This window comes from Ptychodera flava, unplaced genomic scaffold (genome assembly GCF_041260155.1).
Source record: "Ptychodera flava strain L36383 unplaced genomic scaffold, AS_Pfla_20210202 Scaffold_60__1_contigs__length_796720_pilon, whole genome shotgun sequence".
NCBI lineage: Eukaryota > Metazoa > Hemichordata > Enteropneusta > Ptychoderidae > Ptychodera > Ptychodera flava.
Window position 1 is genome coordinate 162501 of NW_027248382.1, and position 25993 is coordinate 188493.

Sequence of the window (25993 nt, forward strand, 5' to 3'; positions counted from 1 at the left end):
ATTCTGCCATACACGACGACAATGAGTGTTTAATTTGACGGGGTATTTTTTTAAGGTCAAGCTGCATATTTATTACGACTTTAATATAATTTCGTTATTTGTTGTCGATGTGTGTTCCATACGCTTGTCTTATTTATATTGCTGTGAGTCGCCTGGGCGGCATATGTGACGTTATATTCTGTTGTCCTATTGCCGCTATAACAATAGCTATGGCCCTGCTGATATATCGTGAAGCACTTTACACCGAAAACTCTAAACTTTAAAAACCCGCAGGTATAAACTTCCTCGAGATTTGTCGAAGGATGACGAACATAGACATCAATACACTTTATGGTCACTGGCAAGATTTTTGTGCTGACGTCATTGTAAAGCATATGTCTGCTAAAAGTTTATGACCGGGTAGTGGTTATCATGGTTGTTTTTGACCGATATCAGTATCAGGCATGGCAGCAATAAATTTTGGCGGAACTTGTGGCCGCATTAACGATGCGTTATGCCACACGTGCCATGGTGACAACAATACTTTGTAATTTCATTTAACGTCGTGTTATTCACCTCTGTTTGCTGTGGATATTTGAGAATCAACGTCGAGTCGATTACATATTCATAGCCATTCAATTTTGAATGATTAATAGTTATCTTTTCATAAATTCCTATTGATGTGTTCAAGACTTTAAAATAATTACTTTTTTCAAATCAATGATCGTAACCACATTAAATTGTTATTCAAATCGCAATCAACCACGCTGTGGTATAATCTTGCATATAGTACTTGCATCTACTATGCCACAAAATAACCAAACAAAACGACTAACCTTACTTACTAAATCGGTAGGCTTAAATAATAGCCTACACAATTACTTAATATCAGAGGGCTTTAATAGTGTACTTTTAAATATTAAAGTGTGTTGAACAATCTATGTTGTGACAAATCACTCCTATTGCTGCACATGCCGGAAAATGCCGAGAGGTTTTGACCGTTTAAGAAGGGCTTGACTACGCAGTTTCTGCGTAGTGAAGCTTCATTACGTATTCATGGTGACCCCTGGCCAGCTGTCAATAACTTTGGGGCTTTTGTCTTTTGGCCTGCTTTGCATATGCGTCGTTGGACACGACCTGCCAATCACCCAGGTAGTCTTGACTGTTTACCGACCCAATTAACACTATCCAGCAGTATCAGTCATATGTTAATCGCGTGGCCCGGGTGGGCACAACGTGGGAACGCGTGTATTTCTATGTGTACGTTTCACTTGTGGTGTCGTTGTAACATCATGCTTTTGAAGTCCTTGTTTCACTTACAGTATTACCTTCAGGTGACGGGCTTACTATTAATGTTCAGTATCATTGCACCGAGTTCTGCCCACGGTGAAAACCACCTGTTTTGCCTACTAATTACTGCGCCATCAAGGGTGAATTGGGGCGTTTCTCAGTTCGCACCTTTAGACTGGTAAGAGTTGTAAACTTCTGGCTTAGATTATTGTCTCTTCCTCAAAACCGTCTCTCGTACACCTGTTATAAGTTTCAATTTGGTGAAGCGGAAAAGAATAAAAAGTGTTGGGCACTTGGGTGAAACAGCTGCTTTTCTCAGTGGGGATGGGAGAAGCTTGGATAAACCAAGGTGTTGGGAACATAAATGTTTTTATTAATTTATTTAAACAGCGTTGTAAGGATATTTACATCCAAGAATGGCAAGCTAATTTGAGTTTTTTTTCTCTAAGCTGGATACTTATTGTGAATTTAAGAGAACATTCAATAGAGAGAAATATTTTTCAGTCTTAGATAAGAAGAAATTTTGTCATGCTCTGTGCCGTTTTCGTGTTTCTGCTCATTCTCTACGAGTTGAGACAGATAGATATTTACACAACCCTCGTGCTGATAGAATCTGTCTTTTTGTGATACACACCAGGTTGAAGATGAATTTCACTTTTGCTTGATATGTCCATTTTATACAGATTTGAGAGCGAAGTACTTATCAAGATATTTCTATACTCCACCTTCTACAGTTAATTTGTAAAATTATTGCAATCCGAAAATGTGTCTATTATACGTAATCTATCAAAATTTATATTTTACGCCTCAAGAAACGTTCTAGTGCAATTCCAAATGTAACAAGTTCTGTATAACTGAAATGAATTTTTATAGAGCACAGTCTATATTTGTATTTACAGCGTCTTCAGAGATGTAACTATATTTTGTGATATGTATACTTACGGGCCGGTGGCCTATAGTATATGAAATAAATATATATATAGTAAATTACTGCCCGTCGCTGCCCGTCCTGAATGTAGCCTATCATAGCTACAGTAATCAGTCAATATATAATACCCCGCGCCTTATACTTTCTATATACACTTGTAAAATCATAGTCCGAGCCGTAAAATTTTTGACTTTCGATCCGATATACAGGTTGATCGTTGAATCGCACCGGCGCATCCATGTTTACTTGCCCAATAAGCTTACTACTCTGCAAAGGGTGGGTAGATGGAATTCCAGGGCCAAAATGAACACCGGGGCGAAACTTTTTGTGAATCCATGTGAAAACATAAATCATTTATCTGTTTTGATATATACTCCTTAATTGTAAGTTTGATCAAAACCGAGACCACATTCAAGGGCTATGCAGACTGTCCATGTACGCACACACAGGCAACCAACGGTGAATATCAGCGTCAGCGGCATAACTATCGGGTCGTAAATCGATCGGCGGTTTGGGGGCCCTGGACTATGATTTTACAAGTTTATATCACAAACAAATGTTGTGGAATATTAAGATATCGACCTATTACTGTATTGAAAAGGCCAATTTCGTGACGGGCATTGCTAGAAGAATGACGGGCAGGGACGGCAGTTATTAGTAGGACTGTTTCTTTGAATACTGTTCGATATTAAGTGACGGTCAAACTTTTGGGTGGTGCGCGTGACCGGCGGCACTGACACAAACTGGTTTGACAAGCATATAATTCAGGTTTGTTCAGTGTTGTTACCATTTGTCCGTGGTGGAAAACATTGACGGAAAACCAGAGAAAACGGTCCCGCTCCGAGAACAGCCCCGAGACGGGGACGGCCACACTTGTGGTGTTTGTTTGTACCATTGTGCGTTTGAAGCCCTCGTGTTATCTACAGTATTACCTTCAAGGTGACAGGCTTACTATAAAAGTTCAGTGATCATGGCATTGAGTAAACGTGTTACATGTCATGATGTAAATCACGCAATGTTTTTTTTTTTTACATATATCCCAAGGATTTGTTTTCGCTTTCTTTTGCCCTCGCGAAGTTTGCGAAAATTTCTCGCTCTGAAAAAATTTCCGGCCACAGTATCATTGAACCCACTCATTTTTTTCTGGGTGACCTGTGACCAAATGTATGTAATAGTTAAGTCGATCATGCGGGAAATAAAGGAGTATTAAAAGCAAAGTTCTATTCGGTTATGTCCGTTAATTGTCAAAAGTCAAGGCAAAATGGTGATCCTGAATGATTTCATGACCATTGGGCGATAGAACTTTAATTTACTCTGCAGTGCGCCTGTTCGATACACAAACATTACGACACTTTTGTCTGTGTAGGTATTAAATTTGGTCTGGCCAAGAAAAAAAAGGCAATCAAGACCATAGTCCAAGTTTTTAGAAAAACTAACTGGGACACGAACGGGATTCGTGAATCAAATTTTGTTGAGCTTTACAAGCTGTCTGGTTCACGGCTTATTGTGCACAGGCCGCGTCTTTGCCCTTGCCATCGTGTCATTGAACTTGTAAATGGACGCATCAATTTAAACGATTTCTTTTTATGAATGTCCGTAAGTTCATAATCAAACACCGATTCGTTTGAAATTCGTTTGCCTGGTACAAGCAGGCTTTGTCATCGCGACGATTCACGTGCTGCCGCGGGGCCGTTTTCTCGGACGAGGCGTGGGGCCGTTCTCACTTGTTACCTTATGACGCATATCAATAGCGGGCACTTAGGTTTTGGTCAAGGTACTTGGCCCCAGAACTATAAAACCAATAACTTCAGGGATAAAAACAGCAATACCGCCACCGCTACCACCAACAATAAATCATCATCAACAACAACATTAACAAAACGGGTAGACATAAAAAGCCAAAAAATGGTTTTTGGATGCCGAAGATGGCTCTTGCCATATAAAATCACTGACAAACAGTAATTGAAAAAAAACCCAAACAAATGTAAAGGACGGGTGCATGTGACGAGATAACGTATCGCATTTTTAAAGTGTACAATATCAACTTACCTCGCACTTTCGGTCGTGTAAACACTTTGGGGGAGCCATTGAGCCATTGAACTCTTCTCTTCTCTTCTACCATAGACAGTTCTCGCTATACTGTCTATGTTTATAAAAATAAAGTCATCTGGCATTTTGAAATTTCTGTAGGCTCATATCGAAGTCGGGCGATTCCATGGCTCTTTGGGGCAATTAAGTGTACGTCGAATGTGGTTACATTCGCGATGTTTTATTCGAAATCATTTATTCTAGGGCAAATGCACACATTTATGCCGTTGGAAATACTGGCCGCTCATAAACTAGACAATAAACTCAATATGTGTGCATCTTTACTTTTATTGTCAAAGTGCCAACGACACCTACAAAATACAGAATAGTTCAGTCCAGGTATTTGCAACTGTGCCATCAGACTGGTCAACCGAAAATCAACCATAGGTGTCTTTTGGCACGCGTATACGCCAGACACCTAGGCGACGGTAATCCGCACCACTTATCACTATCTTGAAGGTACTCCTCCCCCTATACCACTGGCTATCCCGCCCTCAAGGCAATACGTCATTCGACCAAGCATTGTTATTGTAATTTCCTGCATAAAATTAACAGCGAGGTCAAACGGTCAAAACCTCTCGGCATTTTTTCTCATGTGTGCGCTTGCTGGTTTTCGATTTTTCAAAAAAATACTTCAATGGATGGGGAATTCGAAAAAAGGTTGGTTGTCTATTGTTGTATTAGCCGGTGTTAATATCAGCCATGTTGTTGATGTGTATGGTAGCAGCTACACAGCAATGGCAACCGCTTAATCTTAATTGAGACAATCGCCGCCTACAGGTGCGTGCAGTCAGAGCGCCTCCCACGGCCATGCATGCGAGACGAGTCCTTGGCCGAGCCCTAGTGGTAAGGGGAGATAAGGGAGGCGGCTCTAACTGGACGCCTACTGTTTTCAGTCGTGTAAATTGATAGCCTCGGGCCGGGATAGAGGTCGGAAGGTTTAAAAAAAACGTATTTTGCAAAATGGCACTAATCGTCTTATTAGATGCTTCGCAAACCATTGTGGTAACAACAAAGGGTGAATTGTCATTTATGACTTTTGGAGCATGAACAACCGGTGATAAATAATCCAGGATAAAGTAAAATTGAATACGTCATGGTTACATGATGAGATCACTGATTTATATAATTTTGAAGTAGCAATGAATTGATTTACAATATTATCAGGGTGAATTCTTCAATAAATTTTTTTTCTAGAATGTAAAGTTTTTAGAGTCAAGAAGGTTCCAGAATCAATCGAGTTGGCCTCGAATTCCATCGTTTAAACACGGTCCGTGTTTTAAAGGAACTTTACGAGTGACATACACTACTGTCAATGTGGAAACATTGTAGCATATAGTTTTACAACCATTGTCTTAGGGCAAGCTTGGCGCAGATTGCGACGAGAGATAAAATGTAATTCATAGACATCTACATATTCTCAAACAAAGACGCCTTGGATACATCAAAGTTAAGAAATTCTCTTTTCAGCTAGAACCATGTCAAGGTGAACTTACGGAAATAATATAGCTTCAAAACAACTCAATGGGTCAGTGTGGCAGGATAATTACTCAGAAATACTGGCAAGCAGTCTGTACAATATATCAAACGACACTGCAAACAAACAAACAGTTCCGAAGACACGGCAGAGAGATTGATTTGAAAATGAAAGTAAGTGCGAATTTGCCTTCATGATTGTCAGCAATATCTGAAATTAATTTCGTATGGCCGACGTCAGTTCTTGAGTTCAACCATGAACTTGACCCTTAAACCTTTAATTGAATGCATAGATTTCGTGATTGTTCATCGCGATGTATAGTGTACATGTGTTACTGCAATGTACACATGGGACTTAATGAAGCCTCTTCTCTGTTCGTGGTCATGCATTTTCTTTTTCGATTAATATCTTCAGGGCATTAATTACACAGGATTGGTGTACTGACTGTCTCCAAAACCCGAGAAAACGCGAAAAATTACACTTTCGATACAACATAATGTTACCTAAATGTTGTTCTATTGAAGGATGGAGTCGTACGTCTAGCCTACTGAATGTAAAAAGAATTATGCTTTCAGAAAACAAGTTAGTGTTCAAATAGCTTTCGTATCCTTTTAGCGATTCACAGTAAATGGAGACATCCATTTTCGCACGTGTAGAATCAGACATGTCATGAAATCATTTACAATTACCTGTAGACGTCGTAAGAATTGCCTTGTCTTCCGATCTCAATGAAGACGTCCGCCGACTCTCCTTGTGTCAGCAACAAGCCTCGGTAAGTGGTTTGTTATGACCCACCTATTCCTTCGGAAGAACTTCGTAGAATATCTATCCTATAATCTTGTCAAAACATCGACGTGGTAGTTCCTGGTAGATGTCAATGTTGCCTTCATATACTTTATATGATAGGATTTACGCGTTTCCATTTACGGTCGGCAACGTCAGCCCGGGGAATCCCCGCTATGGCAATTAGCATTAAAAATTTGCATGTCATGTCATGTCATGTCATGTCATGTTGACAACAGTTTCTTGCTATCAGTAGCTCACACGGCATTCACATGTTATTTTGGTCATGTGTAAATGATCTTCAGTAATATTGTATTCACATTTTAAACTAAGCCGACACAATAGTGACCCTGATAGCGCCCTACCTGACATGAATGCCACCTAGTAGGGTTTTGTTGTGTTGCCGCTGTTGCCGACGTGTAGCCAGGTTGATTTGAGAATATCAGAGACGGGTTCTACTAACATTTGCTAATGCCTGTGACAGTTGGACGAGTAAAACATTTTCCAAAGGTAAATGTACACATAATATTTCATAAGGGTAGTCTTGTTCATTGAATTGCATAAAAAATAAATCACAAACTGATACGAAAACTGGTACTGGCTGGTACTATCGTCACTGACCATAGACAATCACATAACCGTACATCAAAAAGTCTTGCTGATTAATTATGCATATCAAAATAGGAAAAACATACAATGGTTTTGTAGCAGTGATTGTGCAGCAATGCTGTGCATGTGTCAAAGGGTATTTTTCTGCACTGGGGTCAACTCAATAAATAGTAGTAAAGCACCACAATCGGCTTACCTTGACCCCAGCCTACCCTTTTTAGAAACAACAACATCCAACGCCCTCAAGCTAACGCCTCGTATTTACGAGACGACAGAGGAAGCTTTATGCCCAAGAATCGCTTACCGGATAAGTGATATGCTAATAATTTAAGGGGATTTTAATGACGTTTCTGCTTGTAGGACGTTGCAACGATAAAATGATTGAAGGAATACAAGCACGAGGATATCGTAGCGACATATGTAGGAATCCTAATAAAAATCAATGTAAAATACAGTAAAGGCTATCAGTGTATGAGTTATGAGTATAGGAGCAACTACATATAGACATATGTACGTGAATCGTATTTGCGGTCATCTCTTATATAAAAAGCATTATCATACATGCTATGCCTGTATTGCGATTCTTCTATTGTTTCAGACGGTACTGATATGAACCCATATTTTAACTAGTGAAAATACGAATTATATTTTCACTGTATATAAACCGAACTTCTGAAAGGGACGCGTACGCGTGACCTTCGTTGGTATGCATGACTTCGTTGGTATATGTACATATAAAACAGCTGAGCCAATAAGACAAATAGCAATCCGAAACCGTAAATCATTATGAATATGGTCAAAATTCTGTTGTTTGCAGTCAGTTCATTGATATTGCACCTAGGCACAAGTACAGTTGTACCAAAAACATACAAACAAACGTATCGAAATTAGTATCATTTGCCGACACCTCTCATCGTCCACGGCCGGTCCCGTGGCCGTGCAGTTATTTCATGTCGTCTACGCTGCTAAAGATTACATGTAAGATATCGGTGACAGAGCATTATGATAGAACCGCTTTACGACAAGTTTCCTGTTGATAAGCTTAAGTATCTGGGTGGTGAATTACATAGTTTACAGCCATAAATGAGCTGCAAAAATCCAACTGCACTGAAAATACTCGCGACAGACAAGGTTGAAGGTCGACATAATATTTCTGATTTGTACCTGTCAGTGAGATTCACAGGTCATGATCGTGTCTGGTGGCACCGGTGTGGTGCGGGTTTCAGATACAATGTAAGATCTAGGGAAAGTCAAACTTTCGCTTAGGTTGTTAAAGGAAGTTCAGTTCTATTTAGGTAAGCCAAGAACAAAAATATACGAGCAGACGACGGAAATACCTTTCAAATGTTTTATTCGTACAGCAACAAAATCACGAACGAGTTACGACACTACAGCTTACAGATAACTCACTTCATGTTTTCCCTAATCCGCTTACTAAGATGGTAAATTTGGCATATTTGACGTCTTGGGACATGTGTAATTCTTCGAGATAAACTGACTTGTACGGGTATTATATCCACTGTGCATTCATAGATGTCGCAGAGCTGCTTGCTATGTCTATGCTCTCAGCTGTTCATACTCGATCGAGTTTGAAATCGAACGCTGGCGCAGCGCGAGTATTTTGACCCGATTTTGGCGGCCTCATAATTTTAATGCAGGGATGAGGTTATGTATCAAACAGAAACACAGCCATTTTACACACTCCAGCCTATGTTTTACATCCGCCGCCATTTTATACTAAAAATAAATCTTCTTCAAATTGTGAAAACCTGTGTCGTCATTGTAATATTTAAATTGTTCGCTATAAAAGTGCTCCATAAACCCTTCTTTGAAGTGGAATGGCCCAATAGCGGAATAATATCAAAAAGTGATACTGTTGTCATCACTCATAAGCAACCAACTTTTGTAAGTACAGCCTGGAGGAAGCAAGGTCGTGTAGCCGTCAGTCATTTTTGTATTATTGATTTTTGAAAATAGAGGTTTAGAAGGGTAATTAACATTGTTGCACCAGCGGACGAGAAACTTTTTTTGTTATTTGCTTTAAATTCAGAAAAGGGCTAAACGCCAAACGGGGTCTCAATCAAATCATTTGTGAACATTATTACTTGAAAAGCCACACAAATACAGAGAAGGCCAGCACATTGGTAGCGGTTTAACTAAGCGATGTTATAAAATACAATATATTTTATCAAAATATAAATACCTACTTGAGCGGCTGATTATATAAAAATGATAAAATATGTCATTAAATCTGTTTTTACAATATGTACCACAACTATACCATTGGACTATACGGTAAAATGCAACTATGCCTATTTTTATACTTTTGACGGCTGCTGCAACTACTGTGATTTTCTCATTTTATTGTCATGAGTAACTTGTTTCCATTCAATAGTTTTCATAATTAGCAATAGTGTCGGAAATAAGAGGAAGACATAGAAACTAAATCGGATGTGGATATCGGACAATCATCACAAAAATACACAAGAGGCATAGAAAGCAAACGCTAAGCATCAGTGTCGCACTTATACCCTTTAAAACGAACCCCAAAACGACGTATACAAACACATTCTACAATGTACATATTTGTGTAATCAAAGAAACATAGTTAAACTATTAATAATCCTACGTATATGAACGTATGGTATAAAATAGCAATGTCAGGAAAATATTGCCATTCCAATAAAATTTTACTCATATGTAATTATAGATACCGTCCTCCCCAATGAACTCAGCATCAGCTGATTGGTAAAGGTTTGAACCAATAGATGTTCTTGAATATAGTAATTTTTATCAACGATATAAGACATATTTACATTGACTAGCTAATGATATAAAATGATACAGTAGGTAATGAAATCTGACTTTATAATATGTACCACAAAATAATACGACAGGGATATAATCTACAACAAAATACATGATTGTTTTGCTAAGCACAATCTCCTAAATTCCATAGAACAACAATACTTTAATGCTGACATACAATGAATTAACATCAGCCGACTGGTAAAGTTTATAGCCTAACAAGCAATATTCTTGAATACAATACTTTTTATCGACTATACAATACATATTTACATGCTGATGCTATATAAAAATGATACAATATATACCACAAAATGTACCATTCGAAGCTATTCTAAATAAATACAGGATTGCTTTGCTGGGAACAATCTCCTTAATTCAATATAACACAGTCTTTCTATCTGACACTCAAAGCCAGGATATGTCACACGGACGTCGTTTTCTGTTTTAAATGTTCACATATTGGCACTATCGAGCTTACAGGTTTTTCCTCATCTAAACTGTGATCCTGGACTTCAGGAATAGATTGTTCCCTTTCACCCGTTCCGTATTTGTCGGCCATCAGTCTGAACATGCCATAATTGAGCAGGATACGATGTTGACAGTTAGGTAGCTTATCAAAGTGTCTGCAAAGGCACTGAAATGTGAAATATTTCCACAACAACACAAAGATACGTTAGTAAACGTTCATATCCTCAAAAATACTACATGATCTTGTAATATGTGATTTCCCTGATGGGTTACAAAAGCGCAGCATTGCACGTAAAACTTTTGCTCCGAAATATGAAAGGGCACACTATTGCCTCAAAGATTTCTTCTGAATGATTAAAACTGGTCAATGAACCGTGATAACCGGACAGCAATCATCAAAGTATCGCATATGCTAACATCCAGCATGTACAATGATTAAGACTGCGTGTACATGGAAAGGTTTTTACAAACAAAATGAGTACATCACATACATAGAGATTTGATATGATGATTACAGGACTGTTCACATATTCTGATCCATCCCTTTCTCAAAATGTATGTATACAATGGACTCAATACAAGAGTGCCATAGTTGAATGCTATCAAATGTAACTGACAGATTTTACAAAAAGTTTGTTGCGCACTAACGCATTTAGCATATTATAATTATATTATAAGTAGTAACCACGGTTAGGGAAACTAGTGAGTGTTAGTTGTTTTCTTGTATGTCACACGGACATGTATTTTTTATTTGGGTCAAAGTACTTACAACTTAGTCCACATTACTCACATATGACGTCACAACCACACAGATGGCTACCAGTAGAAAGGCGACTCCTAAAGATATGTACAATTGTTGTGCTGTACAGAGAAAGAATATCAACTGATTAGCCTAGCTCTAATCGTGACATAGTACATGCATTTTTTTTACTTTTTCGTCTTCCATGTCAGGGCAAAATGATGGTTTTTGATTTGTAGAAAACGACAATAGGGTTATTCATGTTTAGTTACTGTGATGTTCGCTGTATCACTTTCCACGCCTAAAACGTAACAAGAGCATTATTTCACCCATCATGGTCGTGAAAAGATTAAAGTCTTTACAGTCATAAGCGTTAACGTTACTTAGTAATACTGAAAATATTAAAATAATGAAATAATATTTTTTTTCGAAATATTAGTGATATCTAAGGCCCAATATTTAAATGAACATTAATGGTGTGAGCTTGATATCTTTTGATCAATTAATTCATGGTTAAATAATGTTGAAGTTATATTATTTATCAACCATAAATCGTATACTGTAAATTAACAGATTCTATAAGGAAATTAAGATTGTATACCCATTTCTTAGAATATATACTGTGTGACCAACCAAAAATTGTCTTCAAAATTACTTCATGAAATAAAGGATAATCGTTAACAGGTAGGTGACTTACCGGCTGATAAGTAAACTAATTCGCTACTGTTGTAAAAGCCCGTCGTAGATGTTTCTGTAGCAAAAAGAAACAAACAAACAAACAAACAAACTAAAATGAATGTATCCAGTGCAATGATAAATTATTTTTCGACTTGTATAGTATCTGAGTACGAAGAAATTTCTAAATTGGGAGAACAAATACATGAATAGGTTTTACTAATAATAAAGACTATCGACGAACATGGATTTTGTGTAAATTTGGAATCACTTGTTATACCGTCTGGTGATACTTTGATACTTTATTCTCAATAAAATTTTTCATCTCTGTGATCAAGTTTGCTGCGTCTGGTTAAATTGATGAATTTTTTTTTTTTTTTCAGATTGCTGATTGTCATTCTAAAATAAAGCAGTTGACACCAGCTACATTCTTCTACCTACCATCGATCGCTTTCACAAAAATCACATTAAATATGAATGTAGTTGAACTGATAAACTTCAACAAGTATCGCATTTATTCGATTGTAGCACAATATTTCAAAGATAACTGTATGTCGTTGACGTTGCGACTGAAACACCATATGGCAGTAAAGAATATTGACGGGGAGCATTCGAGAAGGATCAATGTTATACCGAAACACATAATGACAATGATCAAAATAATTTTAGTTGAAATGATACGTAGACTCTTTCCATGCTAAACCAAAAATATATTTGTTATTAGAGAGTCTATCACAAGGATCGTGATTTGTCCGATGACTGTTTTTAATTCTTACCAAAATAATCTGTAGTTGTATGTACAATATCAGATCCATCGCCACAGTGATCGAAATTGTCTTCAGTAAGATACCTGGGTATACATCGATTGTTGTCACACAGGAAGTCATCTGTGCCAGGGCATAATCCGTTTTTATCTGATCCACAAAACAGAAACCAGACTTAGGGACCTGATCGTACATACGGAAATCGTACACGATATCCTACATATGGAATGGAGCTTAAGTGTCTTATCACCATCGCGTAATACGTGGAGTCGTGGGTTGTAGGACAAGATTAAGTGACGTGAATGACGCGATATCGATAGAATGCTTGTGGTAGGAGTTGTAATTTGTAGGCACTGATGACGTAACCATAGAACAAGATGTCTATTCAGAACTGACGAATAAAATATTCTACAAATTGACTATTAAACACACTGATAAATGTTTTACCAGTATAAATCATCGTCAATTATGTAGGATATTTGAAATAATATAGATGAAGAAAACGAAATATGTTTTAATTGTTTACTTGAATTTTTCTATTTATATTACTATTGTTGGATCATAATTGAAATATCTTATTGTCTGCATTAATGTAGCTTTGAGTACTCAGAAATGTGATAGTAAATGTGACCCACTAAATCATAACTCACCTGCGTCAGTGTAAAGTGTGTAGCCTGCCAGTAATTTCCTCTCATCTTCCACCAGTTCATCAGTCACATGTAACACAAGTGTCAAGTTGCCGTGTATATCGAAAGATGATCCTTGGTCCCCGTCGCAAACTATTCCAACAAGAATATTATTCTCGTACACGTGCACACGTTCACGTTTGTCGTCACAGCGTGTGGTGATGCCTGAAAGCCAAACATTGTAGAATATGACTATAATGGAGGGTCAGTGACTTATCAAGTGAACATCTGCAATGGCTACTATTTGTTGTGGTTATTATGTGTCGTGGTTATTATGCTACTGGCAGTTATAAGTTTAATTTTGCATAGCTTCAAATAAGTTTATCTTTTTAAATATTATAAATTAATCCAAATGAAAAATGACGAAAAATTAGAATGAATGAGGGCATAAAAAGTCGCGGATTTACCTGAGTCAAACTGGTCTGATGCTGTTGGCCGTGGTGTTCCATTTTTCAACCAACAGTGTTTGTATACCTTGTCGTACGCGTATGACTTACAAACACTCTGTTGTTCCCTGCACAACTCACAGCATTCATGGGCATCGGTTACGCTGACATCGTTGATACTGTGAACGTCATATATATCTGCTCCATTTCGCCCTGTATTGACATCAACATTGCATGCTGGGTCTGTTCATTTCGGGAAGATATGGAACGATAATTTTAATTCAAAACAAAAAAAATAACTGATCAAGAATTGCGACTTGTATCAAGAGTAAAGCAATTTGGACCAGAAAGAAATATCTGGTTTTACCTTATTATAATTGAGAACATAAAAAGCCATAATCTACATCAGGTCATAAGTTCCATGGTGACAAGCTCGATGTAACACAAACAACACATCACAGATAGACAACAAACAAGTACCAGTACTAGAGACAAGACCTCTATTGAGTGACCCTGATTTACAAGCTTGCAAGAGAGATGGCTGAGAGTAATGTATGAAAAAAGAGGGTTAATTATATATATCAAAACTGGAGGAGTCATGTTACTTATTACCTGGATCGAGGACTCCTGAGAGGGTGACGTAATGAAAGTTCAGATGATTCTTCAAATACTTATCCTCCGTTGTTAATGAAAGATTATAAGAACGAGACCGAACGTAAGTGCCATGTCGGTGTAGATTTATAAAGCCACCTTTTGCCTTGATTTCTGCATCTTTAATTACTGTACGGAAAGAAGATACAATATCGATTATCACCTTACAGATGCATGTTGAAAAGGCTAACGTTTAACAAACAGAGAACAGTGTAACAATGTGTACATCAGAGAATGACACCACTGTCAATAGATGAAATGCATCACCGGAAAGTAATTTAATATTCTAAGCTGGCGTATTTCCATTTAACTTTCTTAAAAGGAACAATATGCCCCTCCCAAAAAGGGGTAAGATTTTTTTTAATACAGACAGAGAAGAAAAATTTCGAGGTCATTTTAAGAAGAAAGTATACGATATAAATCTTATTTACTCACTGGAGAAGTTAGTTCTGGTCGAGGAATGTAATCCATTGTCGACTATCGGGACGAGCTTGATTTCGTATCCCTTCCCATTACAGTCCCATCAGACACAAAGCGGATGAAGACACTGTTGCTACTGGTCCTTAGGGTTTGAGGACTTTGATTGCCACAGAAGACTCCAAGTAAAGGGCTGTTTGTGTCGACGCCATCGTATATGGCGACGCTGTCCTTTGAACAACCGGGCGAGTTTTCCACATCAAGCATGATAGAATCAATCTAAAACAAATTGTACGATCAAGCCTATGAAATTGACGAACACTGATCAAAATAATTAAACATTCTTTTCGTCTTTATGCATCACCATTGAATCTCGCCAAAAGTCGTTCTGATTCGACGACCGCACTCGGTATTTTAAAATTGTTTTAGACTATGGTAAATCGGGCCACTAAATCAATATAGAGCATATTATTGCATGGAACTATTAGTGTAATGTAGCCAAAAAGAGTTCGTTAATATAACAGTAACAACAAAACTTAATCATTTCATCAAACATTTTATGGAGTCCATATGCAGTTTGTCATGAATTCAAAGAAGATCATAACTCACCTCAATCAGTTTGTTCTTAGATGTATCGACTTTATAGTTACAGTAAGTGTAGGTATCGTATTCATGAGGGTGATTTGGTGACGTAATTACCGTGTATTCCTCAATAGTAAGATCTTCGTCACAGGTGTCTGACAACAAAGAGAATACGTTATGGAGAGTTCAGTAAGTATCAATCACCAACAAATCCAGGGCCGAGCTCTCGACAAAAATGCTTACCTTTGTGTTCACAGTTTTGTCCCTCAAACCCTTTCAAGCAAGTGCATGTGTAAGTTCCGAAACCGTCTTCGCATGTTCCACCATTTTGACAAGGCTGAGACATACACTCATTTGATGTCGTGATTCCTGCAAGGCAAAGTGATGACTTATAAAAATAACTTGTTTTGTAATGTTTTGTTTAAAATCTAAATATACAAATGCATACTTCAATACCGCACACGCAAGGGTCGGTGCAATCGTTGCATTTTAAGGAGACAAGTTTCCCGTAAAAGCTAACCCCGCTCTCCCTCTCAATCTCTGTCTCTCTCTGTCTCTGTCACTCTGTCACTCTGTCTGTTTGTCTGTCTGTCTATCTGTCTGTCTATCTGTCTGTCTATCTCTCACTCTCTCTCTCACTCTGAGAACAGAATTGTAACATTTATTTCCCATGTATTTTATGTTTTGTATCGATATCACAACCAGTGACCAAATGGAACAGGATGTAATTTTAACGGGCATACGGACTAAATGAGGACACTATTGTAATTTCCTGTCGACAGCGCCTGACTATGACATTTGTTACCGATGTTCCTTGTAAGGTTACTTATGTTTATATCACTAAGATTTAAACTAGTGACAGTGCCATAATCATTTCCAATTTAGCCAAAAAGTAACCATAACTGACGTTTTCCGACCATACGGTTCCAGAAAAAGTCGCATAACTGACGACGCTATGTGACAATATGATTAACCTTACCATATTCGCAGTGTGGTCCATAGAAACCACTAGCACATTCGCAGTGAATCCATTAACTTGGTCGATGCAGGTAGCACCATTTACACAAGTACCCAGACACAGTTTTCTGCGAAAGAGATCAAGACATTACTGAAAGTACATAGGGACTTACAAAAGCCAAGATAATATTTAACGACATATTCAAAACTAATATTTGAGATATGTATGTTTATATATATATATATATATATATATATATATATATATATATATATATATATATATATAAAATATATATATATATATATATATATTATATTATATATATATATACACATATAATATATATATTATATATATATATTTTATATATATATATATATATATATATATATATATATATATATATATATATATATATATATATATGTTACATTTACAAATGCATACTTACTCTACATATTAAAGAAACTGTAAACAATTACAGCTACACTGTAGTGATTTGATGGTATACCAAAGACAGCGAATAAATGGTTGAAACATACCACATAAATACTCATCTGTGTTATCACCGCAGTCATTATAATTATCACATTGAACACGTGATGACATGCATCTTCCATTTCCACAGAGGAACAGACCTTGTTCAGTGGGACACGCGCCCTGAATGGCTGTAATAATTAAAAATTGAAAGTCAATGAATCTCCAGAACAAGGTTAATGTGTATATTATTGGAGACTACAACGGTTTTCTCATACCATAACGTGATTAACGAGATTTCGCCTTATACGGTTTTATATATTTCAGCCACATTGATGGCGTAGACAAAGCGATCGAGAGGTTGCTGCAATAATAGTACGTCTTTCATTGAAATAGCACTGTTGGAAAACACGAGTTCTCTTTTGAATTTGTTCAAGGGAACATCCCGTTTGATTCACACATGTCTTGAGCCGGACAAAATATCGTAGTAACTCGTCTCAATGTGGTTTGTTGCTTATTGAATATACGTCTTAATGGAAAAAAGATGTATAATTCATTATTAACGCATTTAAACCGGTATAGCTTTGACTTGTAAAAGTCATGTGTGCTTTACGCTGCTGGTTGTTTTCGTAATTCTCTTAGTAGATTTACTGCTAGAATATGAAGCGATATGTTTCTAATAATTTTAATTAATATTCTTGCCTGTGATAGCCGTTCATCAGCAATAGTATTATACATTCATCATTGCATTAATCTATTTATGCATTTAGCTTTTATTGAACTCACCGGCAATGTAGTACTGAGAATAGCGGGCCAAAAACCCGTACGCAAGATGGACTCTGACTCTCTCCATGTAGAATTGGATGAATAGAGTTCCAGTGTCCGAAGAGAACAAGACTTGTCCATCCATATCGCAAACAACTCCAAGCTCGTGTCCATTGACGCCATCTTTGACCAGGATATATTCGTCTGTTCGTAGACATTCTGCCAAACGACCATAGATGTAGGAGTTAAGGTAAGCGAGGTGGTTGGAGTGCCCCTTTGTGACCAAACATTATATAACAAGGTCCTTCATGTTATGTATGTATTTAATTCCACAAGATAAAGGCCGATAACATGTTTATAGTTTTATTTTAACAAAATCGTGATACTCGAGAGGGTATAAAGCATGACAATTTTCATTTATATTGGCGTTAAGTATTCTGAGGAAGTTGTCGACAGGCATACACAAATGTGTCGATTGTAGAAGTACTTTTGCCTAAGGTCACAACTCTGACTTAGAGATCTTCATATTATTTACAAATAAGAAACATATGCAAGTTACCGGATGTAAATGAACAAAGATCTAGATTAAATAAAAGCAAACACATAATAAAAGATATTATACAGAATTAAAACAAACACATTCCGGGGACCCAGATCACATGACCAGGTTCAAAGCGCTATCGATTCACCGATGTCTCGCCATGTTTCTCCATATCATAAAACCACATTGATCGATTCAATATACCGCATCACTGACAAAGGTATAAAACGATATGTGGAAGTTGCCCTCACCTTCCTTTATAATCAACACTAATTACGTCACATACCTCCATCAGAAGAACGTTTTTGCTCTATATTTACATCTATGATCTGCAGATAAATGCCGGTGAAATTTCCAATAGTCTTGATTGCATGTTACACATGGATCCATTGGGTAATTTGGACTTGGGTAGCCGGTATGTGATTGAACGAATCCGTACACTGACTGGCGGTCGCATCCCTGCAAACTGTTTAAATTTTAAAAACTTACTTTGATGCGGAGGTATCACAAGTTCCGAGCTAATATTAGAGATAAAACAATTACTGAAAATTCACGACTTCTATGCAAATCGGCGACGTATTTAAGTATCATATGAACTGTATTCTGTGAATAAATCTGATACCGCCGTTGGAATGCACAGTCCGAGGGAGATACGACAATAATATGATTGTTTGTTTATGACTTTGACTAATGAAAATCAGCAACTGTTTCTTCTTTTCTCATTCATTACGAACAGCTATTCTAAAGGTTATGATTGGATAGCTCGAATAGTTATTCATTGCAGTAGACATCACAAATGTTCCTATACTGGTACTATACAGTGCATTTGAACAGGTTTATGCCATAACAACGTCGTTTTATATTAACTGAATTTTTTTATTGACCTCATTCCAATAGAGGGCAGAAGTCTATCGTACATAGGATAATATAAGAGATGTTCAGTGAATGTATTAATTGAACATAAGCGTAAAAGAACCTTAGCGACACTATGAAGAATAGAGTACATACCGTTGAACAAGAGAAAAACTAACATAAGAGTAGTAATTTAAATTTTATAAAATGATTTATCGCATTCCAGTCAAGTAAGTCCGCAACAATATCATCTGGACGTTTGGCAGCGGACTCAATATACTTAGGCATTTGGAAAATCATGAATTCATTTTGAACCGCTTGAATATTTTTTTACAGTGTAGAATAATGTATATTTCTAAATGTCGTTTTACCTTGTACAACAATGTAATTTAATGTTTAGCAGAAGGAATTATCCGTGCATATCACCAAGCTTCAGCTGTGATTTTCTCAGAGGCTATTCCCCTAAAGGACATGTCATGTCATTTGTGTGTTTGTTTCAGTGCACCTGTGTTTGTGTCTATGTCACTCAGCCTGTCTGCCAAATAGATTCCCAGTTCCAGGATTTCCTGTGTAATTTAGAAATAATTGTACATGTTATACCGTTTTCCTTTGAAATATTAATTATTCATACCTGAAAATGTCATAGGGTATCTGTAATCAACTGCCCTGTACGTTGCATTGAATCCTTGCTTGGTCTGGTAGTGATCACTGTGGAAATCGACAAATAAAGTCGACCCTGTAGAGTAGACTATGTTCGGCAGCTCGTCCCCGCAAAACCTTCCAAGCAGTGGAGAATTTGCATTGGGTCCATCGTGAACCTTCACATAGTCCGTTTGACAGTTTTCTGATGATCCATCCACTGAGAAAGTTTGGAAAGCTAGCTGAAAATGCAATCGTAACATTGGAAGCCATCACATGTTAACCATTTATATGAGTCTAAAGAACTGGATTTGTTTCAGTAGCATTTCAAACGAGGGTGTTCGCATTAGATTGCAGAAAGATGGCGCTGTTCTTTTGTCCTTTCCTTTACCTACTGAAGCCCCTTTCTACGACAAACTAGTTCAAGTAGGGCCCGTAAAACGTAATTGTCGCATTACACAAAGAAGTATGCCGATGTATGGATTCAATACGAGGTCAACATGACGAAAATACGCCAAGCTCTTTAGAGGAAGAAGGGTCAAACAATTTGTATGGCAACAGAATGAATAGACTCTCGTAAACAAAAGATCGGCAACAAAACGTCTGGGCGTTTTGAAAAGGAACGCTCACATGACCTATCGACCGATCCTTGACTGCACATCGACGGCATAACAGACAAACCTTGTTGACACAAATCTTTCAGAGAGGTCTCAGGAATACAATTGCAACACTAATGTCCAGCCATATGACCAGGCGGATTTCAAGCGCGCTCATACAGCAGTGTCACTTACCTGTATTGATTTGTTATCGTCTTGACTAGATATACAGTAAGAATAGTCAGTGTTTGTATCATAATCGTCAGGATACTTTGGTGAGTTGAAAGTCCCTGAATCTGCGGACAAGGAAAGATCACATGTTTGGGCAGCTACCGCATCTTTGAGACAAGAGAAGTTTAAAAATGATAGATTGGGTGGTGAAGTTTATTAACACTGACATTGATTAATATATATGGTGAGTTTTTTTAGACTTGGATTATACTGTAATCTGCTCTCTAGACGGGTATGCGCTCTTTGGTATAGCCATGGCGTTTCAAAAATGAACATCAACAGTTTGGTAATAAAGGCTAGCGCTACAACACTGATTAGTTATCTCAACGGGCCGTGTATTACCATAAATACATTGCTAATTCCATAGGCCCTGGGCAACACCGATTTAGATATGTTTACACGCGCCGCGCGGAGAGTAATAAATTGGCCTTTCGCTGTAACCCGAATGAAGGCTAGGTAATACCATGCCGTGCACTCAAGCTGTTCAGGTTTATTGTTGTTGGTATGCTTTGATATTTGCTCTTCAACAATAAACTACAAGAAGTTTCCAGGGCGAGTTCCATGTAGAGGTAATATTTTTCTGTGACGTCACAAAAATAAAATATACCCTTTTATGCCATGCAACTTGGTTTTTTGTCGCACTTTACTCCTTGTTGTCACTACCGCAACACTCTCGCCCTACATCAGAGGATAATACTACCCTTTTGTCAGAGGTGTGCTGCCCCTGTGCTTCTTTTCTTGACCTCACGCCATTGTTTTTAAACTGCAGACAGCATTCTATACAGAACCAGGCGCTTTTCGAAATAGTGCTTTGGGTAAATACCTTCCGACGTCACATTTTTACTCATGTTCTTCTAGTCACTTTACTTATCCTGACAATGTTTGCGACGTGCTTTCAGAATTGTCATATGTCGTGTTATCAATGGAAACAGTGTAACCCAGTCATTAAATTGCACCTCCAACAATCACCTACCAGTTTTAAACTGTGAAGTTCCACAGCTTAACAGTATAACGAGAAACAATAGATGCTCCATTTCTTCTTCATAGTTTAATACTCATGAACTGTATGATATAAGAGATAAAAAAGAGGAAATGTTAAATAAAAGAAAAACGCGACATGAGAAATCAAAAGTACTAGGTCAGGAGCAACATTAAAAATAAAAAAAATACAAGGTCAGTAGTAGAGTAATTTATGTCACAACTGGACGATACTTATGAAAAGTTTCTCTAAATCCACCGAAATCTGAAGTTATGTTAAAGGACAAAGTAGCTGAGACGTTGGATTGAGTTTTTCCTATAAACAGGTGTCGCAAACTAAGCTGTTCGTGCAAATGGGTGTTCGTACGCAGTTTCTCAGCTGCCGGATAAATTGCAAAACCGATCAGCAAGCAGGGAGAAAAAAATCGATGTTTACTGCTGATGGGGAAGAGATTTCATTATTTTCAGTGGATGGGAAGAAAACTGTTTTACTATGGGAACGAGAAAGTACGTAGAGGAGGGGGAAGCAATGGTTGATGATAGAACTGGAGGGGATATTTAGTGCCTACGTAGAGGGGAGCAAACCAAGGTATACTGCAAGCTGCTTGCACGGTTTTGTGTCGATTTAGCTTCCCTATTGGGCATCAAGTGGGCAACGGGAATGTCAGGGGGGGGGGAGGGGGTAGTTGGGAACTTGTTTGTTGTTGAGAGCGGGCAAACCTTACATGCAGGAGGGCAGTGGGAATCAAAATTCAGTGGGAGGGCGCATTTTCCGTGTATGCCAGTGGGAGGGCAGTTACGAACAGCTCTACTTTCGCCTCCAAATTTTAGGTTAAGGTCATAATTGGTAAATTGGTATATCAGCCTTCAAAACATGTTTTGTTATGATTTTGCGAATTAATGAAATTTACCATTTAGCAGCACAGGTATAAATTTTGGTGTATGTCAATAACAAGTTCTCGTTCTCCCAACTGAGTTTGGTAACATACATTGATTGGCTTCAGGTTGCTGACACATCGCCTATGTATTGAAATGCGCTGTTAATAATTCCATTTATATTCAAGTCCGCACCAGTTGTCATCAATAGCAAACTAGTGTACATATATATGGACTGAATTGGCGAGCACGAGTCGAATATCATGTCACTGAACCTGCTTTGGGGATTGTATGAAGCAACTGTGGTTCAAATTAAAATAATCTTCGTGATAACAATCATGAAAAGCTATATCTTACTATTAAAGTAGCTTTACTATTTTAAAATGAAAAGAGTGATTGGTTAACTTGTCTAATGTAAATAGCATATTGATTCCAATGAACCTTAAATTAACTTCTTGTTCGAAAACGTTCATGGAATAATTAATGAAAACACAGTAAAACTGCAGCAAGAGATATCTGAAGTATCATCATGACATGACGCAAGTACCCGAAACATAAATATCGGCAAAAAGGGAGTTCGGCTCCTTTCTACGTTTTGAAGGTGTCTGTAGATAGAACAGTTCAACAGTTTTAGTCCTAAAGTAGTTCGTTCTTTACTCTTCCCTTCACTTTCTGCATTCTATATCGTTCGCACTTTTTTTATTCAACAATTTGTTGAACACTTTTTATAGTTAAACAAAGTAAAGGGTCCGTCTTTAAGAGTCTAGTCACGGACGTGTTCCCATTATGTTACGACCTTTCTTATTTTGAACCTCCATTGTTGTCAGCCTTGTATTGTTACGGTGCTGGAAAGTCCCAGTCTCTCACACACAAAAAAAAAACCCAAAAAACAAAAACAAAACGAAACACCGTTATAAAAAAGCGTCCCGAAGTTGCTGTTTTCAACGACTGGCTTCATAACAAAATATAGACTCAAAGGTTTCCACCAGTCGAACTTGACGATATGCTGCATGCTCGGGCGACTCTCAAATTTGCTCAAATAGGATTTAAAATGGGTTAGCCAAATTTACAATTACCTTGTCGTACCCGGTAATAGTTATTGTATGTTGCGCATCTAGGCTCTTTGTTTTTTGTCAATATAAGATGAAGATAAATCATTTACGTTCTTTTCTTGCTGTTTGTCGAAGTGGGTCCTTGACAATGGATCGCAGCGTCTTGTTATGCGTCACAGTAGATTAAATCACTGCTACTTTTGTAAGGGGAAGTACCAATGATGTCACTTTCTATGCAAATATACCTTTGTCAAAAGAACGACAACTTTTTCCTTTGCTTGGACTGAAAATCAGCCCAATCGGCAATCAGCCCAATTTGTTGCATATATTTCAGAAATCAAACAAAAAGACCTACTATAGTGTTCTATACGCCAGTAACTGTTTTACCCTCAGAAAGCCACCTTTTAAGTAGAGTGTTGTTTTTCTAAAGAGTCTTCCCCTTCCCTTGATTCTCGGAAAACAGCTGGCATGATGAAGGTAATAAGTTGTTTTGTCTGTGATTCCTGTCAAACTCATCAATCAATGAAATGGAATAATTTCGCATTTAATCAAAATATTCGGCAACAATATTGGCACAAGAAGCATATTTCCACAAATACTTCTGTGCTTGAAATAAGTAGGGCAACTTTGAAGCTGTTTCTTTTTCTAATACAGCTGGTATTCGTTGAAATCTATAGTTTAAAAAAACAAATGTCAACTTCGAAAGAACAAATCTAACGGCTGCCAGGAGGAAGTTCGAGCTGGTATATGTGATTGTTCAATAAACTTAAATATAATAGGATAACAACGGTAACCATACTCACCGGCTACAGATAAATTCCCCCTTGTTCCATCTCTTCGTCTTGAGACGTTTGCGCAGACGCTATATCAAATAAGACTTTATAGGAGAAGTTCCTCAAGTGTTTGTTTTAAGACCTCGTGCAGGCTGGCGTTTCTTAAGAACATCAAGAGTTAGCCCCGGGATTATTTACATACAATGTTCCTCTCAGTTGTGGACAATGGAAGCACACTACTTATAACGAATCCGTGGTTAATAATACGGAATTCACTTGGATGACGAACGGCAATCAAGTCTTTCAAGGGGGCCTTTTACTTGTTTTTATTTCGTTTAGAGTTTTTAAGATCTATAATAATGAGTATATGCCGCAGTTCGCTATTTGAACAATTGATGCGCCACTGTCCACCTACTTTGGTTTAAATTTTTGTGTTTCTTAAACCCGACTCAGCAGTTTATGATCAATGAAATATTTAAATGAACCCAAATCGCCTCTTCTGAAAGGACGTTTATAAAAAAAATATAAAGTTGATAAATTCGCGGTGAGCGCTTTAAAATGTTGGAAAATGTCAATTGGAGGACTATAAAGGACAATGAACTTATATGATAAGTATTGTGCACTGACAAAGAAACACTGATGAAATATTAGTCACTTGAATTTTAGCGTAGTGGTTCTGAACTACATATGATGCATATTTTCATTGTTAACTCCAATTTCAACAATCTGAAAGTAAGGCCACTGTGTGGTTGATCGGTCCCTTGATTATTTCATAGCAACATCGGTAAGTTTTCAGCCAGCCTGTTGAGTGAAAGTTTCAGAAACAACGCACAGTAGCCCCTCAACTTAGCCGAAATTAACACTGACAGAGTGATAATGCGTCTCAAGTGTGTCTAAAACGAGAAGGGTAAACACGACATCAAATCAATTCCAGCAATCGTTGTCAATCGTAATCAATCGTTAGCAGTCATAAAGTGTTGAAAGGTAACTCCTGACGTTTTTTTGTTTCTCTCGATTTTTAACTGAATTCTTTTTTTCGCTGTTTTCAGCTGGAAAGTGGCCTAATAAGCTCACATAGCCCTGTTCGATGTAATGCGTTACACCCTCTGTCACGCCTGCCACCACAGGCAGTGGCAAATGAGAGGTTGAGAGTATAATGGCACAAAAGCGTACCGATGTTTCTGAATTTTACAAACTTTGCCTGTTAACCCTTCCACAGACGCGTCGCCTCTTTCGCCATCCTAGGATTAAGCACGCGATTGCAGAAATATCCAGGTCGATTTTTTCACGACAGATTTGCAATCTGAGAAAAAACAGGACCGTTTTCTAATTTGACAGATTGTACAAATGGCTCTATTCGGAGGCAGATATATTCAGCGATCAACACACTGGTAACCTTTCCGTCTGGCATGTTGCCACTTACCTTTGACCTACACGTGTTCTGTGCATGTTTACATCTTACGACTACACATACAATCAACAAAACGTTACAGCATACATCTTCAAACATTCACGAAACACAAGGCGTCATATAACTCTCGATGTGAGATAGTTTTATTAACTTGCATCTTGTCCATACACATAATCATACACACATAAGTCTACGACTTGACTATAGACTATGGTTAGCTAACCATGCCTAGTATAGTTGATGGGATCCATAAGCTATGCTATTTGAAACCCTGAAGTATCTGATATCGCTCAGACAGTTTGGTCATTGTCTCCCAAAAAAGTCAAAGAACATGATGCATATTCTTAAATATGTATATCTGCAACAGTTTGACGGTCACTATCTTCAAAATTTCTTCTTGATACTATACATTGTGACCGAAATGTGTAATGATTCTTATTGACACATTAAAAACAAACACTATGATTTCACACTTGATGACTGACATTTCAAAAACATAGAACACTTT

At 37.6% G+C, this 25993-nt stretch overlaps 2 protein-coding genes and 2 long non-coding RNA genes across 4 annotated transcripts; all 4 read right to left on the reverse strand.

Annotated features, from left to right (window-relative positions):
• Positions 1-10369: 10369 nt before the first annotated feature.
• LOC139128585 (uncharacterized) lies at positions 10370-14805 on the reverse strand. Its single transcript, XM_070694335.1, has 8 exons — positions 14766-14805; positions 14296-14463; positions 13705-13926; positions 13262-13462; positions 12624-12761; positions 11870-11923; positions 11224-11294; positions 10370-10599 (listed from the first exon to the last, which is right to left on the reverse strand). Exons 1-8 carry the CDS (start codon positions 14803-14805, stop codon positions 10387-10389), a joined length of 1107 nt encoding a protein of 368 aa, XP_070550436.1. The 3' UTR covers positions 10370-10386.
• LOC139128570 (bone morphogenetic protein 1-like) lies at positions 14324-16408 on the reverse strand. The gene is made up of 5 exons (XM_070694326.1): positions 16313-16408; positions 15577-15702; positions 15361-15488; positions 14770-15030; positions 14324-14463 (listed from the first exon to the last, which is right to left on the reverse strand). The coding sequence occupies exons 2-4, from the start codon at positions 15677-15679 to the stop codon at positions 14812-14814; spliced, it is 450 nt and encodes a 149-aa protein (XP_070550427.1). The 5' UTR covers positions 15680-15702; positions 16313-16408; the 3' UTR covers positions 14324-14463; positions 14770-14811.
• A 433-nt stretch (positions 16409-16841) lies between these two features.
• On the reverse strand, positions 16842-18449 carry LOC139128571 (uncharacterized). Its single transcript, XR_011551341.1, has 3 exons — positions 18364-18449; positions 17558-17755; positions 16842-16962 (listed from the first exon to the last, which is right to left on the reverse strand). It is a non-coding gene; the product is annotated as an uncharacterized lncRNA (long non-coding RNA).
• Positions 18450-20365: 1916 nt separating this feature from the next.
• LOC139128572 (uncharacterized) lies at positions 20366-24230 on the reverse strand. Its single transcript, XR_011551342.1, has 3 exons — positions 24105-24230; positions 21369-21457; positions 20366-20502 (listed from the first exon to the last, which is right to left on the reverse strand). It is a non-coding gene; the product is annotated as an uncharacterized lncRNA (long non-coding RNA).
• Positions 24231-25993: the final 1763 nt, after the last annotated feature.

Bases quoted from the DNA above. Each gene is read 5' to 3' on its own strand.
- LOC139128585 (XM_070694335.1), bottom strand. From the start codon at position 14,805: ATGGATTACATTCCTCGACCAGAACTAACTTCTCCAGTGA. The intron at 12,762-13,261 runs GTGAGTTATGAT...TTTGTGGATCAG, and splicing joins CACACTTTACACTGACGCAG to ATAAAAACGGATTATGCCCT. The intron at 10,600-11,223 runs GTGAGTAATGTG...TTCACATTTCAG, and splicing joins GTGTGGTTGTGACGTCATAT to TGCCTTTGCAGACACTTTGA.
- LOC139128570 (XM_070694326.1), bottom strand. From the start codon at position 15,679: ATGTCTCAGCCTTGTCAAAATGGTGGAACATGCGAAGACGGTTTCGGA. The intron at 15,489-15,576 runs GTAAGCATTTTT...CTTTGTTGTCAG, and splicing joins ACAAAACTGTGAACACAAAG to ACACCTGTGACGAAGATCTT. The intron at 15,031-15,360 runs GTGAGTTATGAT...AATTTGTTTTAG, and splicing joins CTAAGAACAAACTGATTGAG to ATTGATTCTATCATGCTTGA.